Source organism: Panthera pardus, unplaced genomic scaffold, assembly GCF_024362965.1.
Source record: "Panthera pardus isolate Hobbes unplaced genomic scaffold, ASM2436296v1 HiC_scaffold_10, whole genome shotgun sequence".
Taxonomy (NCBI): Eukaryota; Metazoa; Chordata; class Mammalia; order Carnivora; family Felidae; genus Panthera; species Panthera pardus.
This window is the reverse complement of record NW_026526655.1, coordinates 13642740-13662243: the sequence shown is the minus strand read 5'-3', so window position 1 is coordinate 13662243 and position 19504 is coordinate 13642740. Positions and strand designations below refer to the sequence as shown.

Below are 19504 nucleotides of genomic sequence, written 5' to 3'. Positions count from 1 at the left end.
CATACTTGGATGCTCCAAAGGAATGTTGTCCACAGCAATATCCAGGCTTCCAGGGATGGTCTGCGTTTTGCTTATTCTGTCAGCCCTGTGAAAGCAGGGAACACGAACACATACACACACACACACACGCACACACACACACTGAATTATTCTAGTTGTCAAGAAAAAAGTCAACTGTAAATCTGAGCTTTGATAGGAGTAAACAGTAGAACCCTAAACACACTGGTGAAAGATTTCATTTAGCTGGTTTTATATTGAAAAACTAAAGTGTATGTAATCTTGCAAATGAAAATAGAAATCAGTGAGGGCTCAAATTACAGGTATTCTGACGAATGTCTAGATTTATTCGCATCTATTTTGGATACCATGTACAGAAATGGCCACACAAGTACAAGAGTAAATATATAGTTTTTGTTAACAAAAAGTACTAGTATTTTAATGGGTTTAAGCGATTTACTTTCATGAGGACTCTTTAGAAGTCTTTTTTCTTAATTTTTTTTTTAATGTTTGTATTTATTTTTGAGACAGAGAGAGACAGAGCATGAGCGGGGAAGGGGCAGAGAGAGAGAGGGAGACACAGAATCTGAAGCAGGCTCCAGGCTCTGAGCTGTCAGCACAGAGCCCGACGTGGGGCTCGAACTCACAGACTGTGAGATCATGACCTGAGCTGAAGTCGGACATTTGACCGACTGAGCCACCCAGGCACCCCAAGACTCTTTAGAAGTCTTAAGGGCAAGGGTGGTCTTTGCTACAATTGTTAAGTGGACGGTCTGTTTTTTCCCTCTTCACCAACAATCAAGGAGGACAAAGAGCCTTTCTCTGCCCTTGGTTCTTCTGCCTTCTCCCTCTTTTGTACCCACCCCCCCCCTTTGTAAATGTGTGCAGACACCCTCTCACCAAGTATCCCTGACCCCACATTCTCCCTCTCTACCAAAACCTTTTTGCCTATCCTCCTTCCTAATGAGATGAAAGTTGCTGATAACAGTTTCAAGTTAGGTCTTCTAGAAAACCTAATAGAATAATTACAGTGGTGGGTCAGAGCCAGCTCTTCCCAGCTTATGAGAGCTGCCTGTTAAGTCTTCAATTACTTTGCCTGCTAGTTGTTAAATACAGCCCTTATTAAAAGTGAAATTGTATCAAATTTCCATTAAACAAATTCTATGACACACCAAGGTAATGAGCAAAGTGATCAAAAATGATCACTTAGAAGTATTTTACTACATGGTGAGATATCCATGAATCTGTCTGGTGGAAAGGTTATATGATGGTGCGTGCATCTCTTCCAAAACCCATGTTCGGTGAAGTCCCATCAAGAGCTTGAAATCAGCAATGCTACCATTTACACGACAGAAATTGGCCATCAGTACAAATCTGTTTTTCCCCCTTGAGGGTCAGACAGTCAGGGTTTATCAGCACACTGTTGACAATAAATACCACAAAGTGTGAGGGGTCTATGAAATAATTTAATGTTTTACCAGTAGGGCATTATGTATTCTAGATGCCCTATCACTGCCAGAGTGATAATTTTCTTTCCTATACGTGGACAATATGGGTTTTGCAAGAATATAATCTTCTGTGAATATCAGATTACCCCCAAATATTTTGTCCCTTTTGTTCTGCTCAGCATTGTAACTTTTCATACTTTCATACACTGGCAAAAAAGGTAAAGAGGTAAAACACTATTCGCTCCCACTTAGTGGCTTCAGGAGCCTTTGGAAAGACTATGGTAGGAGCTTTGACCGGGAAGTCTGATGAAGTCAAGAGCAGGGGGCATCTCCTCATGTAAGGAGTGGTCTTGTAGGATCACAAAGCAGTAGTTTCCCCCAAGATTTTACTTTTCACCTTTATTTTGCTTTCTAAAGTTTGTATTCTTTTTTTCAGAAGAAAAAACGAGCATTGGGAAAACTTCCCTTCTAGTTAAATAGAAACATATTCTCTACTGAAGATACAGAAGGTATTAGTTATGTTTGTTTCATAGTAATGCATTATTTGTGCTTTGGATAAACAAAATTAATTGACAGGAGATCGTTGATTCTTAGATGGGAGAGGTAGAGAGTTAACATTTAGGGATGTTAGGGATTGGGTATCAGGGGACTAACAGTTTAAGGGAAGTTGCTCGTCATGAAAGATCTTATCATCGCCCGACGTTGAATGCATGGTGATATTTAAAAGATGTTGTGGGTTTTATTAAGTTTTTTCTTCTTTTAGCACTAACTTTCACTGTGTTTTCCAAAAGCATTGGAAGGACAGAAATATTATGAATTACTATAGTCACAGCAATGAATTTCTCTGTGGAATTTCAAAACATAGTTCTAAAATTCCTTAACATCCTTCCTAATTAGAGGCGTCTGTGTCTCTGTTATTTTAATCTGGGCTCTGTGACAGCCTGACAGTATATTAATGGCAGAAATGCTACTGCGAGAGTTTCGGGGCCCTCGTCTTAAGAAACTGGTAGTGATCCTTTTCTCTCCCTTGGGACACTTACTCTCAGAAGCCAGCTCTCATTCCATGAGGAAGTGATAGTATCTCATGGAGAGGCTCCCACGGAGAAGAGCCAAGGTCTCTAGTCTACAGCTCCCGCTGAGCTCCCAATCAATAGCCAAGTCAACTTGCCAGTCATTAAATGAGCCATCTGGAATGTGGATCCTCTGGTTCCAGCTGAACTCTGCCAACTGATGCCATGTGCAGAAAAGACAAGCTCTCCTCCCTCAACCAGGCTCGAATTAGAGACTCATGGAAAATAAATGATATTATTCTTTTAAGCTACTAAGTTTTGGTGTGATCTGTTACAGAGAGATAATAGTTATCTGACATGGTTTTATGTTTCACACTCCTTCCATATGATTGTGGCAAATTTTCTTTTGTTAGGTCATTGAGGCATATGTGAAGTCATCTGTGAAGCTTCTACTTTCTGGGGGAGTTTGGCCATTTGAGAAATCAGGTTAACCAGGTATTGTTTATGCAGAGTTAATAAATCAATAGTAGCAATGTAGCTGATTCATGTTAATTTCAAGAGTATCCCAACACCCTACCTTCTGTAATCTGACACTAGTTTTAGCAGGTCCTCGGTTGAAATCTTGCTACTTTCTTGTCTATACAATGGTGAAAATCTTGAGTCTCTGTCCACATTTCCCTGGTTGTCCTTAAATACTGATCTGAAAGAAAAGGATATTTATTCAGATTGGTATGTGAATATTGTTTACCGGGTTGTGTTTTTAAGGTGACAAATGATTCAATTTCCCATCTGTAATGGAAGAAACTCCAGGAACTTATGAAATAAAAAAACAAAAAAACTCCTTAGACAAAAGTTTCATTTAAACACTGTATTTGTTGTCTTTAATTCCTTATTTTCAACTCAGTCTCTAGACAGACAGCAGCCCACCCATATTCCAACTACATCCATTTATGATTTAGTAACATATCAAAACTTTGGAGGATTGCGAGAGTGGAGAGGGACAGGTTAGTCCTTTTTTCATTACTTTCTGGGCAAGCTAGGGCTACTTTGATCTGGATGGTGCCATCGGGAATTTATGAGTAGTGAAAAAGGGGTAAGGTCGTACATGTGGGTCTAGGGGGCCAGACTCTTGAAACATTCTCCTGGAGATAAACATGCCCACGTCCTAAATTTTAAGACACAGACAAAGGTAAACTAAGGAACACTTGAGTCAGAATCTTGTATTACATAAAGAAAGCACCATGAACATGAGCCATTGATTGTCTATTTCACTGGAACTAGACAGAGTTAGTTAAAACACGTAAGTTGTTTTTGTCCAAATAGTATAGTAATGCCAGGCAATACAAGCTAGTATACATAACATGCTTAATGTTAGCTTTTCTCCTTCAAAATTAATTATACTCTGTGCCTATCAAAAAAAGTTAGAACCGTGTATAATTGATTTTCCAGTAATCTTATAGAGCTGCTGAAGTTTTATTTCTTCTAGCTTAAGGAGCTTGACTAGACTATTTTATTACTCTTGAAATTAACCAAAGATTTCCAAATACCAAATAACCAAAATACACAGACTGACATGGCCATTTAGATAGATATCTGATCATAGAGCTGTAGTGTCAAATAATACTGAAAATGGGCCAGAATCATATTTTTTAGACTCCTCCCACCTTTCTGCTCACTTTTCTCTGTTAAGTGGTAAGTGAGGGGAAATTTTTCATTCTGGGGAAGCAGAATGAGAAAACATTTAATTCGAAGATTTTATTTAAATATCACACAGGGCTTCTGTTCGGGTGTGTGGCATGTTGAAACCAATATGATGTATTTTCAACACAGGAGGAGGTCAAACTGACCTTGAGTAGTGTTGTTGTTGTTGTTTGTAATTAACCAGTCATTACAAATGTGTCACTAGACGTGAGCTGTAAAACTCGTTCCTGCTTTTATCCGAAGCTCTGTCCTGCAAACAGCTCACTTACACTGGACATGTTGTAAAGAAGGTGAAGAACGCAGGGCCAGGGAGAAGAGCTGCTCACAGCCCCCTACACACTGTCCTTGCTTAATAAATATGCTAACTGGCAAGAGAACAGAGAACTGACTCATGCACACAGATGGTTTCGGGATGGCAGGATGCTGTGCCCAGTTCCAGCTGCCACAGTTGGGCAATGATCCGTGTATGGTGAGGGTCTCAAAACCACGACGTTTGGGGGATGACTGAAGAAAATGTGGAGTTTAGCTGCAGGAAAAGAAGCCCAAGTGTCCCTGAGAGCCTCAATCACGAGCAGCATGAAGAGCTGTGACACAGAAAGAATGGGGCATATTTCTGTAGCTAATGTAAGACAAAACACAAAAGTAATTGTCATGCGGTTGAAAAATATATTTTTTTAAATGAGTTATTTAATCACTAGACCTATAGAAAGAAGGAAGGAACCATTGTGGGATGCACTTGAGTTTTGGTCATTGGGAGGATTCAGAGGTTGGACAACCGTTTGTTGGGGATGTTGTTAGACTGTGTGCCTTTTGTAAACACATAGATGGAAGAATGAAGTTTTTAATTGAGTTTTGTTCAATTTTAAAGAAATTCCAGGGTTGTGCGCCAATCCATTTAGAATATCGTGTAAGGTGGGTTAAAAGAAATCAGAGTTGGGGCACCTGTGTGGCTCAGTAGGTTGGGTGTCTGACTTTGGCTCGTGGGTTTGAGCCCTGTGTCAGGCTTTGCATTGACAGCTAGGAGCCTGGAGCTAGCTTCACATCCTCTGTCTCTCTCTCTCTCTCTCTCTACTCCTCCCCTATTTGTGCTCTCTCTCTCTACAGTCATAAGCTAAATTGTCAATTCTACCCTTTTTAGTGGCAGTTGATCTTAAGGGCCAAAATGTTTTAGGGTACACTCAAAGCTACACTGTTAGGCAAACTGCAATCTAGAAAATATAGTAGGAAAAAAGGAGGCCAAACATCCAGCAGAATCAATAGAATATTGAAATATGTCAGCTAATGGCTTGAGAAACCATGAGCCCTCCTCTGATGCAGTTGCCATTTTATTTGAAGCAATTTCCACATTGTGAGGGGGACTAAAATCTTCTTTGGCTGGATCTGGTACTTATTTTTGTGATTTGTTATTCCAAGGGGTTTAACATGAAATCTTTCAAACTATGCTGCTAACCATTTTTTTTTTTTCTGAGATGTCAGAGATGTTTACGTGAATGTAAACCATGTATTTATGTGCACAAATTGGTGGTGCCTCCTGTTTCCTAACCTACAGCCAAATCACTCATCAGGCATCAATGGAGCATGAGCTTGTGGTTTTGTTGACTTTCTTGTCCTAGACGTAATTACTTCGATAGTCAGGAATATTGTCAGCCTTCCTAGAAACCTCATCCGTCTTTCTTCCAGCATGTCTTACTAAACAACTTCACTGTACAATTGTTACTTCTTCTCCTAACTGATCAATAAAGGGTAATGCTTTTCCTTCTCTACCCCACAATATTCTTTGCTGTGCCAAATTTACCAGAAAGGGGGACTTGTTGCAGAAAATATGATCTCCCCAGGTGACTTAATAATCATGTAAGAATAGTGACTTCAGACAATGGTTACATTTTACTGGGTACATATCTGTGCTTGTTAATCTCTGCAACAGTAGATTATGTATTATCATTCCTCTTTTGTACATTAAAAAAAAAAGCTAGCGTAAAGATAGCCTATGAGTACTTGCCTAAGTTCACTTGGCTATTAAGTACAGTATAGATTTCAAAACCAGCTCTGGCTCTCAAATGACTGCTTCTAAAACCTCACAACAGTGCTCAGCCATTTAACAGAAAATGTGTTTGCCGTTGTAAGTTTGCTATACTGGAATATTTCTCTTTTGCCAAAAGATATCTATCTTATTATGCCCCAACAGGTTTTCTTGTGGGAATTGAGAATACTTATCAACATGAAAGAGTTTAACCAGAAAATTATGACTAGTTATCCTTTCTCTGGAAGCTTGGGAGAAATAAAAACAACGAAATTCAACATAAAGGTTCAGTATATTCGGATCATGTCTGTTCCAGGCATCATGTACTGGCATTAGCTGTCCCTGCAGGGCGAGAGGCACAGAGAGACAGAGTGATATGTGTGATCCACTTTATGCCAAGTGCTTTCGTAGCTGAGATTGCCTCCATTGCCCACGAGGCAGGTCTTGTCAGTTTCATCGTGTGGTTGGGACCCTGAGAACTGGGAGGAAACTGGAGTAAAGTTACCGTCCGTAAGTGGTGGCCTGAATTGGACCGTGTTTGTCCAACTCCTGGGTCTGGTCTCTTTCTCCCTCACTACAGGGCTGCGTTGGAGAGACTGTGCAAGTCTGTCCTGGTTTCCTGTCGCTCATATTTCCACCTTTCCCTCCCCTGCACCTACCTGGCCCCCACTTCAAGTAACAAGCTCACAATGATAACAAATATTGGTGGATTCACTCTGGTTATGCTCATCCCTGGGTACTGGGAGACCTAAAAATGGCAAAAATTAACAGACGCTGTCTTCCTTCTGAAGTTACCACCAATGGGACAATGTTACCAATGTTCAAAGGAATACTTACTAGGCTGTCTTACTTCATGGCACGCTAATTAACCTATTTTTATTTATTTATTTTTATTTTTAAAAATGTTTAAAATGTTTATTATTTATTTTTGAGAGAGAGAGAGAGAGAGAGCGTGAATGAGAAGGGGAGAGGCATAGAGAGGGAGAGAGAGAATCCCAAGCAGGCTTTGCACTCAGTACTCAGTACAGAGCCCAACATGGGGCTCAATCCCAAGACCGTGAGATTATGACCCGAGCCGACACCAAGAGTCGACTGCTTAACCGACTGAGCCACCCAGGCGCCCCAACCTTTTAAAGTTAATTTGGTTTATACATTGCTGACCTTTTTGTCCTCGTGTCTATGCCAGGCTTTTCCTCTTTTAAGAAATTCTTACACACATAAGGATGCAAAGAAATTGAGGAGGACAACTGTAATTGATCTTTAACCATATCTGAAAAGCAATTCTTGTTCTTTATGCAGAGGTTCTATGTCCGGGAGGATGATTCCGTCCTTAGTGTTGACATAACTCAGCATTTCCATCAGAAACTGAGCCAGTACTGACAAATCTGGCTATGCTAATTAGTGCCAAAATCAAAGAGAGCTTAAATGATCAAGGTGATGGTTTCCTCTGGACATCCATACATAGGCCTATGCCCTACACATAGATGAAAATACGCAGCTGCATAATAAATCACAATGCTGCCATTTGAATGTTATGCACACTGAACTCTCAGGCCTGATATAATGCCAAGCGTTTAATAAACCAAATATGCATAATAAACAGGTTATGACTTTGATCCCACCAAGAAGCCATAGCATATCTGGTCGTGCACACACTGTGCACATATCATAGCCCCAATCTATTATACTCTGTCTTGCTGAATTGTCTTGTAAAGCACATGTTTCCAGAGAGCCCCGAATATTTATGAAGATGACACCATTAATATTTTTCCAGGTTTTGGTATATCACACATAACAGGCAACAGAGAGGTGTTCAAACGGGTTTCCAACGCAGACTTATAAACGTATGACTGTTCTGTTGGTTACAGATGTCAACCTACCTTACTGCCCAAGCAAACGGCATGTGGTACTTCCCCAACTTGCTGCAGAACTGCCTGTTGGATTTCAGTATCTTTTGTGCATACTAAGGGAAAAGTAAATAAAAATATTGTTTAGAACACCTCTTCCCAAACAGTCCAAGGAAAACACTAATAGATACTTGTCCACATTATCTTGTACTGAAACTCGGAAGGTCTGTCTGTCTGCCTTACTGGGCTGCCGATTCTGTCTTGTAAAGAACCAAATGATCTCCTCTGTGTTCAAACTACTGTATTATGTTTTTCTTTCTTTTCACTCTGGAAGTTTCAAATATAGAAAATACGCTTGTCTCGGAACAGCGACTTTTTCTTCCCTTTTATCAGACTGGAAAGGTCTTACAACATTGAATGGAAAGTGTTTTCAAATTTACACCCACAGACCATCTTATACCCTTATTCATTATGGCAGAGGTTGGCAAATGTATTCTGCAGAGGATCACTGTAAGTATATTGGGCTTTGTGGACCACGTGGTCTTTGTCGTGGCTTCTCTGTCTCTGTAGCAGGAAAGCGGCCATTAGGCGATCCGTAAATGATGGAGTGTGACTGTGTAAATAAAACTTTATTGACAGAAACAGGTGGCAGGTGGATCTGGCCTGCACATTGTAGTTTGCCAAACCCTGAATCTCATGAATATGTTAAACACTGCCCTAAATTGTTACACATGCTCAAATTCCATTCTTATGCGGTCTTTCCCCAATACATTTCCCTTGCATGAAAAATACAGACTTTTAATATTTATTTCCTACCAACTAGTAACATTCGATTATTAAAGAAAATATGGTTGGAGAAAAAAGAAAAAATTTTCTGTTGTCCTATCATTTGAAGAACTCCCAGCACATCCTTTACTCTGTTGTCACTTCAGTGTTAGGATAATTTGACCTACAGTTATCTGTCTTACTTTTTCACTTAGTTCATCATCAGTAATCTGTATTCACTTGCTTTTAGTCAGATTAATCCTCACTTTTCATTATTGTTAACATTTTGATCCTTGGAGTGAAAATTTTATACACATTTAAGTTGATTTCTACTAAGAGATGATCAGAAGTCAGAAGCTGCTTGGTCGAAACACACAAACCAAGAATCTATACTTTAAAATTTGCCCGATGGACATTCGTTTCAGTAACCAGCGACTATTTTGAGACTCACATTTACCAAGCTTGATAATTCATTAAGGCAGTGTGATTTTATATCCTGAAAGCAGCCTGAATTATTTATGGAAAAGATTATGCATTACCTTGTTGGAGTCCGGATTTTTAATATAAGGTTCAGCACCACTTGCAATGTTCCCCATCAGTACTTTTTCGATTTTGGCCACCAAAACAATGTCAGAATGTGGATTGCTTACAGAAAATATAGCCTATGTACGAAGAAAACAACTAATAAGCATCTAGGGATGCATACTGAAGACATTCACAAAATTTCTTTTTTTTTTTTTTTTTTTTTAAAGGGACAGCTTTTAGGGAATTTTTAGTTGGGAAACCAACTGTATTCTTTCGGTAAGAATGATGAAACGAGCAGTTTCAGGGTTATCACAAGTAAACAAAAGTGCAACCTGCTTTGGAAATTTTAGCCATTCCTCTGGAAATCCCTTGACGTGAGGTTCTTCTGATTGTCTTGGGGAAACAGTGTCAATGTTTCCATTTTCCAAAGCCACGGAAGCCCCTGAGAGCATCTGTCTGACAGCAGTGTGATTTAGATCCACATGAAAATCCGCAGAAATCTTCCTGCAGTCTCTGAGGTCATAAAGTGCCACACTCACAAAAAAAGGCTCAATCTGCAGGAAAAAAAGAAGTGATGGTTATGATATAAAATCGTCATACATGCAATTGCCTCTTTAGTACATTATTTAATAAAACAGTAGATAAGAGAAATTACTATTTATATATGGTATAATATTGTTCTTTAAAATATACAATATATATTAAGCGGTAAGTGATTAGCAGTTTTGGAGATACATTCTGAGATTATCCCAATGTCCTGATACTCATCAAACCTAACTCACCTAATTCTCCATTGGTAACTCCCACTGGAATCAACTACCACTAAGATGGCTACCAATGGTGATTTTCTAGTTCCATCATTCTTTCTATATTTACTAGTTGGTATTCTGTAATGATGAAACTTTCTATCTCTCTTCCTTCCTCCCTCCCTCCCTCCCTCTCTTCCTTCCTTCTTTCTTTTTTTCTTTTTCTTTCTTTCTTTCTTTCTTTCTTTCTTTCTTTCTTTCTTTCTTTCTCTTTCTTCATACCTCCAAGTATAGACTCATGGATTACTACTATTTTATTCAATAGATTTCAATCTCTTACTATCATTATTTACATTGATGCTCAAATTGTTTCAGATTTGGCTAGAGGTAGCTCCCGTGACTTTTTGGTAGATTCCATAATTTTGGGGGCACTTCTTCACTCAACAAGATGTTCTAGGCTCATTGGATACTTTCAATGCCCCAGTCATTTCTCCATACAGCTCTAGTACCTTTCTGTGAGGGTGACATTTAGAAACCAGGATCTCGGTGCTCATTATGCTCATTGTTACTGGGACGCATACACATATGCACACACACATACACATACACATATCCATACACATAACATTCACATCTACAAGGATTTCTTTAACTCTATCTGTACATGAATATTTTATGAAATATTATGAAAAACTCATGAGTTCATGTTGATACTTCTATTTCAAATTCAAATCAAGAAGGGTTATTTCAAGCCTTTTCCCTATTCATATTTCATATAACTATTTCCTCCAATAGTGAAAAATTGGCTCTTGTTATCATTGGTCTATTTACTTATTTGTTCAATCAATTTACTTACTGTTCAGAGTAACCAGTCTGCCAACCACAGCCACCTTCTCGAATTGTCTCCTTTGTACCACCCTGCACAGTACCCCAGATCCTGACAAAGCCAAGCACATTCCATTTCTGTGCCTCCACATAGCTTTCTGCCTCCCATTATGAGGACTTCTTGGCTGGTTACCCAATTCCAAGCCTCTGAGTAGCTGTCTCTGTACCTCTCACCACCATGCTAAGAAGGAAAGGGAAAATGTGAAATAAAGAGAAAATGGGAAGGTAATGAAAGATGGGAAAGAAAGGGAAAGTTTCTTGGTTGAGTTTTAAAAAAGCAAAAAGTAGGTAAAGCGGTGGTTAGAAGGGGCTTCTAGGTAGATTAAGTGACATGTGCAAAGACATAAACACAGGAAAGAACATAAAGGCATGAAAGAATGCATTTGTGGGAGACGCATTTGAGGAACATTAAGGAGGTACACCCAAAGAACTTAGAAATCCATTGGGTGTTCTCGTTGGTCGGAGAAAGGTGTTCACAGGGGTATGCATAAAAGAAAATTCCCAGGTTTGGAGATGTAAGAAACTAAGTGGACGGCAATATCATTCACTAATATATAAGATAAAGATACAAAGATGAGTTCTGGATGGTACATAGAGTTGTCTATAGGACATTCCAATCACAGTTGGATATATGAGTTTTGAGCCTGGCCAAAGAAACTGGGCTGGGGATGTGGACCCGGGAGAGTTTTGTATGTGGTTCTTGTTTAAGCCATGAGATAAAGAGAAGAGAATCAGAATGTTATCCTGAACAATATCAGCATGCAAAAGATAGAGGTGGAGTAGGGAAAACAGGCTGTAAGGCGACTGGGGGGTGGAGAGAGATTAAAAAAAAATATATATATATGTTAAATGCTGCCAGAGTATCGTAGAATCTGAAGAAGAACGATTCCAGAAAGATGAAATTTTCAACAGAAAACTGTTAAATGCAACAGTTATTAAATAAAACAGGGACTGAAATAAATAAATACATGTATATGTACATAGTTACATGTATACACATAGAAATAATTATGGCCATGCAAATAGATATAATTACATGTCATTAACTACAGATTTCTCAGAATGGAAAATGCTCCCCAAAACATTTTTACTTTTGTTTATGTCACCGAATTTTGAATTGATGCCCCTCATATATCAGTGTTCTGTGGGCAAGCAGGATATACACAAAACCACATGATATTGAATGTTTAATAGGTTATCTCATGTACTTTGAAACACAGTAATATGGCTAGCTCATAATGGGGTCATTATTTTATTCCTTAATACTAGCCATATTTGCCAGCTGCCTTACTGTTAGAAACAGAGCTACACATATAAAATGAAATTCAATAAAATATTAAAAAAAAAAGACAAAAAGTAAAAGTTTCCCATTTTACCAACTGAATTTAATTTAGAAAAACTTTTGGTTTGTGGTAGTGGTGGTCTGCAAGAGTAGAAAATGCAAAAATTACATGAAAGTAACTCAGGCAGGAACTCAAAACACATTGAAGGTCAAAGGAAAAAAAATCCTATTATTTGCCATGAATTGGTGCCTTTTGATTTTCACTTCTGCTTGGTGAATGGAAATAAATTACCTACTTTGATAATCCATCAGAAATTAAAGCTCACGTGGTGATTCATTTATTTCTTCCAATCCACTTTTTCAACTTAAATGTCAAATCTTACTTTTTGAATCATTGGCTTTTCAATAAAGATTCGTTTAATCAAGCACTTGGAAGCCTACCAAATTAAGTCACAGGCTTCTTATGTTTAGAATTCTGTATTTTCTTAAATAAAAATCAAGAACATTATAATTTTAAAGTAGCTCTGCTGTGAAGCAGGCTTCTTTGTTCACATTTTAGGAATCAATTGCTATTTTCAAAGATATATTTTATACTAGAATACCGTCAACTTGAATTTGGTTCCCAACGGACTGACTAAAAAATTACATGCTGTCAAATATTGTTTCCTCACTATGGAAAAGTTTTCAAAAGAAGCTTTTTAGAAGCTCATTCACTAAATACAGGAGTTGGATCTTTGGCAACTTGAAGAAATATTTCGATTCACTTTAAAAAAAATGCTCTGTGAGTTAAAAACAATGAGTTTAAAAATAGCTACATGAACAAAAGAGTGTCACTCAATAATATACAAAGATTTTTAAAAACAATGCCGTTACATAAAAAATTGCTGTCAAGTTTAGGTGAGGCTGTTTTCTTAGTGTTTATTTTATTGTTTATAAGCACGATAAAATTGCTTTTTACAAAGTCATTTTCTATTTTTTTTAACACTTGTATCAATTTTAAAGTAAATTAAGTACAATACGGACATCCAAAGCACTCCAAATAAACTTGTCTCTCAGGCTTTACAGATATAAAAGGGCATACTGATGCTGGGTTCTGAACTTGGGCGTGTTCTCGTGCTTGGCAAGACTGGCCCAAATACAAACATTAAGCTTCTGAATATGAGTTTTAGTACAAAGAAAGGAATCCATGTGGAAGGAGTCATATGCCGGGCACTGGAAAGAAAAGCCCATTATCTTCAAGTTTCAGTTTCCAAATTGGATATTTTAATCACACTTGAGGATATGCATGGTCAAAAAAACCACATTTATTTTTATTTCATAAGATGGCTAAATGCCATTATGATTTGGGTTACATTTTCCTGATATTTCCAAGTGGTTTCAAGAAGCAGCTTCTAGGGCTTTTGATTTGTTTTCTTTTGTTTTTTAAATTTTAATCCTCAATGAAAGTACATTGATTGTTCCTCCTGACCATTTCACTCCATGGAAATTTCTCGTTCCACAGTCCCAGGTATCCTCCATGTTGGCATATCTACTGGGCTCCTCTCTGGCTTCCTGTTACTCAGCGCCTCAGCACCATGCCACACAGCTGACCTGTTCCCTCTTGGCTTCATAGCCCAATCTTTTTTGGTTTAGCTCTACTTCAATGGCCATTCCTTCTTAGTCTCCTTTGGTCATTTCTCTATTCATCTTTTATTTATTTATTTATTTATTTATTTGAGAGAGAGAGAGAGAGAGAGAGAAAGTGCATGAGTGGGGGAGAGGGGCAGAGAGAGAGAGAGAGAGAGAGAGAGAGAGAGAGAATCCTGGGGCTTGATCCTATGACCCTGGGATCATGACCTGAGCCCAAATCAAGAGCTGGTCACTCAGCCGACTGAACCACCCAGGAATCCCTCTATTCATCTTTTAAAGGTTTGGTTCCTGGCCCCTTTTCTATTCACACAGAAATTCCTAAATGTGACCCTCTGGGTCACTGTATGGACCAGACTTCCAAGTTTATACCCAGTTCGTGGCCACTCCCTTGAGTTCCAAACTTGTATTTGAATCTACCCAAAGGACATCTCTGTTTGGATATCTAGTGAGCCTGTCAAGCTTAACATGCCCATAATGGAATTTGGGGCCAATATCCCCCCAATCTGCTCTTCATCTAGTCTTGCCCTTTTAATGGCACCACCATGCATAGAAGTATTCAAAGCAAAGGCGAGGGACTCATCCTTGAGATACTCTTTCCCCTTGTCCAATGGATCAGAGAAGCCTGTCTGTCCAATTTACCCAGCATCAGTCATATCCATCCATTTCTCTCCTCCTTCCTTGCCAGTCCTAGTCTATGCCATGCAATGAACTAGGTGGCAGACTCCTATCTACCATCCTTGGTCAACTCTTATTTCCTCCAATTCATTACTTTTTTCTGACGGGATCTTAAAAACCAAAAACAAAAACAGAAATTGAACCACACCATTTGAAAGTGTTTTGAATCCTTCAACAGCCTCCACTCAGGATAAATGCAAACACTTCACTACAGCCTGTACCTTACATTACCTTCCCTTGGACTGTCCTTCCCACATTATCTTGGTCTGCTCTTCCCTTCGGCACCTACTTCCTGTTCCTAGAACTTGCCAAGACTTAGTTGTCTCAGGGCATTCACACTTGCTCGTTCTCCTGCCCTAGAATATTCTCCCATGACCTGACTTATCCTTCTCACCTGTTAGGTCTGTATTCAAATGTCACCTCCTGAGAGAGGCCTCGTATGACCACTCTACCTAACGTGACCCATCTCCCAGTTCCTCTGCATCACATCTGTCATACTGATTTATTTCAAACAACTGTAAACAATGTACAACTCTCGTGTTAATTTATTTGTCTTTTTAAAAAAAATTTATTGTTTGTTCTTTTCAAAAACAGTCAGCCTTCAAGAGGGCAGGGGGCTTGTTATCTTGTTCCCTGCTGTTTCCTGAGTACCTAGAAAAAGTCTGGCTCCCAGTAGGTGCACAGAGTAAGTACTTGCTGAAAAAGGAATAAACGTGACTTCCAGTACTATCATTTTTACTCACATACCTACTGCCCAATTATAGTTCTAAAATGTGAGAAAGTTTCATTGGGGGGGAAGATTCTTGCTGGTGAGTCAGCTCAATTTTACCTTGTCAACAAGATTCTCATGTGCAATACTGAAAACGCCAATACCTTGCATATATAGCATTCGCAAATTTCCAAGCAATTTCCCACCTATTAAAATAACAGTTAATATGTAATGATTGCTTACTGTGCATCAAGCATCATCCAAGTACTTTCCATATATTACTTCATGACTTCTTCACAACAGTCCTTTGAAACAGCTACTGTTATTATTATCCCATTTATAGAAGAGGAGAGGGAAGGTAAGCTTCCTGCCCAGCTTACCTGCCCAGCGTGGCAGAACTCACTGATGGGAAGGTGAGGCATACTGACCCAAGAGAGGCACATTATCACTTGATTCTCCTCATTCAATCTGAGGTTCGTAGCATGTACCATTATCCCTCTGTTACGCCAGGGAAAATGGGCTCAAAGAACCAGTGCCATGCCTGAAGATCCAAGGGCAGCAGGTACGAAAGGGTCCATCCTTTCTTCAAGCCACACACTGTCACAGCTAATGAGTCTCATTGAACTTCAGCATGGAGATGTGCATGGAATTGTGTGGTGCTCGGTCTAGAGAGAAAGCTTAACGCTGTTTTGTCTTCTAAAAAGCAAACATGGCTTATAATATGGATCTAGAAATAAGTTTTCTTCTTTGAGGTGGGAGATGATAATTGAGGGATGATTTATCAAAAATTAAAATGGACTGCACTAAAAACAATGAAAGGGGACATACCAGTACAACAACACTGACTTGGATTGGTGGCGGGATTATGTATAATTTTTCTTTCCTTATAGTTCAGAATTTAATGTTTATGCTCGCGGAATGCCCCCTTCCCACAAATAACTTTACAGTTGGTCTAGGGGTGCCTGGTTTGCTCAGTCGGTTAAGCATCCCACTCTTGATTTTGGCTCACATTCATGATCTCATGGATCATGAGTTTGAGCCCTACGCTGGGCTCTGTGTTGACAGCAGGTAACCTGCTTGGGATTCTCTCTCCCCCCCTCTTTCTGCTTCTTCCCCACTCATGCTCTCTCTCTCTCTCTCTGTGTCTCAAAGTAAATAAATAAATAAATAAATAAATAAATAAATATTAAAACAATTTTTATACAATTGGTATAGAATGGTCCCCAGACTACTAGGAGAGAATTTTCTTTCTTTCTTTTTTTAAATATGAAATTTATTGTCAAATTGGTTTCCATGCAACACCCAGTGCTCATCCCAAAAGGTGTCCTCCTCAATGCCCATCACCCATCCTCCCCTCCCTCCCCCCCCCCCCCATAGGAGAGAACTTTCAAGACAGTCCACTTAGCAGGAAAAGGAATCTTATGTTGATTTAATGAATGCCGTGGCGGTTCCCAAATATCAGTGAAGCACCTTTTTTTTTCTCCCATTTGCCTATACTATTATTTAATATTTATCCAATATTATTTTACTTGATTCACTATGTAGCCTTGTCTTAGGCAGTGATAGCTGTGAAATCTCAGAGTTGATTTGTTTGTCCACACTATTCTCTAATATACGTTCAAACAAACATATAAATATAAAAATTAAAAAAAATTAGATTTAAAAGCCATCTCAGCCACCACCAAGTAGATATAAACAATGCCTTAGGAAACTCTGAACCACTGTGAGATTGAATGGAAAGGACACTAGAATACAGTCCCTTTGACACTTCTTCAAGGTAAAAGGAACATTTTATGGTAGTATGCCCACTTCAGAACTCGTGCATTTTTGTGATGTGGAAAATGCTGTCATTCATACTCCCTGGTGCACTAGCTGGTGTGAACTCAGTGCCTGGGATTATCAGGAATAGAAAAGATTTTGGCCAGGGTGGTGTGATATTGGCTGATCGGCATTGGATGTAACAGGGGAAACTTACATTCGTTATTGGGTCATTCTCATTCTCCGTAACACATCCCTGAAGATTTAAGTTGAGAGCTTTACAAATGATCATGATCCTCTTGGCGGCTTTTTCTTCAAATGGTTTGATCCCAAGGTCGGGTTCGAAAAGGTCCTTTTTCTGAAGTTTCAAGGTCTACAAAAAAGGTGGAAGGTTTTTCTCAACAAATGCCCATCATAAAAAAAAGAAATCCTGAATTCTAAACCACAGTTGTGTGGATTGAGTTCACGCTTGCTCAGAAGGAATTTCGACTTACATCTATATCTGGATCCAGCGAGAACAGATTTAACCTCTCCGTATTTCGAGTTGTTTTGACAGTCTCTTCAGTTTCTGTGAGGTACTGCAGAGAAAACTGTGTTAGCTCTCGGTAACCAACTATCCAAATACTTACAGCCTGGCCCCCTCCACATGGCCAAGAAATTGCCCCTTAGTATCATCACTCTTTTAATATCATCCATTAACACGCAGCAAATCCGATCACAACATGCTTTTGTTTTTTGAGTGTTGCATTTCTTAGTTTAAATTTTAAAATACAGCATTTCCATCTTTTCCATGAAAACAATAACTAATAAGTTATTCAAATTTATTTGCATAGTAAAATGTCAGCTTTATTACTTTTGCGAAGTCTGGGTGTAGGCTGTTCTCTGAAGACTCTGCTTCCTCTGGTGTGCTTTCACAAGTTACAGAATTATCCAGCGAATCTTGAAAAGATACACCAAGACAGGTTAATAAGTAATACTCATGAGTCACACATCTCTCCAGGCTGTGGCATATCAAGACCGGATGTGGGATGGATGCAGGTGAGCAGATGTCTTCGTTGTATCCTGCCTCCAGGACTCTATATTGTTACAAGATCGAGGCCTGGAAATCAGACCTCCTGATGGTCATTTTGGGATTCTTTCCATGACACCACTCTATGTGCGTAAGAACTCTCGACCCTTATAATACCACACTTATACTTGGGGTTGTCATGACTTACTCCATCAATGCACACTAAAGTTTTCTTATCTGTGAGTACATTTTTGATATTCTGACTCTCTGGCCATCAACTTCAAGCCCATATTCTGGCTTCAGTTACTTAAACTCTCTAAAACTCTATAAACATGAATACTCAAGTTGATTATCATTAAGTAAATCATGAATGCTAAACGCCTGCCATGGTACATAGTAGTTGTGTTAAAGTCAACAACAGTTTTCTTCCTCATTGCCCCATGCCTCTTTCACTTTATAGAATATGATACTTAGACTACTAGAATCTAAAGACTCTGGTGTCTAAGATCCCATGGTGCTGGACAAAATGTCCTAAAATAGTTTTCCTTTCGGGAGGAACGACCCACTCTGGAAGTGAACTTGGCTTTTCTGTGGTCATGGACCTGTTTTTCTATGTGTCTCATCACCTGTCCTTTCCACGCTCTTGCTGCCCTCTCTTTGCCTAGAATGAATTAGAATTTTAAGAAGTAATAAGGATGGGAAGAAGAAAAATATTTTTATTTCATAAAGATCTCTAATATTGTGCAACATTTATGGAACTGTCACATATAAGCTGATCTCAGTATGGTCAAGAAGTATCCATGAAAGATATCTTTCAATTAAAAGGAAGTAATGCATGTCTGTCTTTACATAATATCATGTTAATTAATTAAATCAAAGTAAAGTGAAGTAAAGGCTATGAAACACAAACTACCCCATCTAAGGTAACCTCCCATCAGACATGGGTACATTTTTAGTACTGCTGACAGATGATTTCCAGCCTCAAATCACTGCCAGTAAACTCAAAATCATACCTGTGTGTGGTGATCCTCACTATTCAGTAAAAGTCAAGCATTTCGGGGTGCTTTTCTGGAGCTCAGGGATGGATGAGCTAGCCTTGACAGCTACCACAGTTAACTAGTTAGCCTTGACAGCTACCACAGTTAACTGGTTCATTAGATGAACCAAACACACAGGTCACATTTTGCAAAGGAAGGGAAGGGGGGGCGCGTGTGTTCTCACCCAGCCCCAGATCTGCCAGCTCCGTGCTCCTCCTCCCCTGAGGTGGCCCCTCAGGACTGATTTGCAGGATGCGGTTCAGGGTGTGGATCCATTCATCCATATCTGACTCTGTTTCAGCCGCCAGCACAAAATAGGTTAGGTCATTCATTTTCAATTCAAAAGCATATTTTCTTAGTCTGTTATTCTGTGGTGCAAAAAGACAGACAGAAAGCAAAAACACCAGATAATAAGTCTTAGAGAGCGAGAGACATTTTTTAGGGGGTCGTGCTTCCGAAGT

General features: G+C 39.1%; 1 protein-coding gene across 10 annotated transcripts in view; it reads right to left on the bottom strand.

Moving 5' to 3' along the window:
• Window positions 1-19504, bottom strand: part of DOCK10 (dedicator of cytokinesis 10) — a 266202-nt gene that overhangs the window by 82825 nt on the left and 163873 nt on the right. For all 10 annotated transcript variants that reach the window (XM_053904308.1, XM_053904300.1, XM_053904301.1 and 7 more), the window contains exons 8-16: window positions 19228-19411; window positions 17851-17936; window positions 17492-17575; window positions 17215-17370; window positions 9646-9867; window positions 9328-9450; window positions 8057-8139; window positions 3033-3155; window positions 6-85 (exon numbers count right to left, since the gene is read on the bottom strand). In XM_053904308.1, coding sequence (XP_053760283.1) covers window positions 6-85; window positions 3033-3155; window positions 8057-8139; window positions 9328-9450; window positions 9646-9867; window positions 17215-17370; window positions 17492-17575; window positions 17851-17936; window positions 19228-19411 — 1141 coding nt within the window. The remainder of the gene's footprint in view (window positions 1-5; window positions 86-3032; window positions 3156-8056; window positions 8140-9327; window positions 9451-9645; window positions 9868-17214; window positions 17371-17491; window positions 17576-17850; window positions 17937-19227; window positions 19412-19504) is intronic.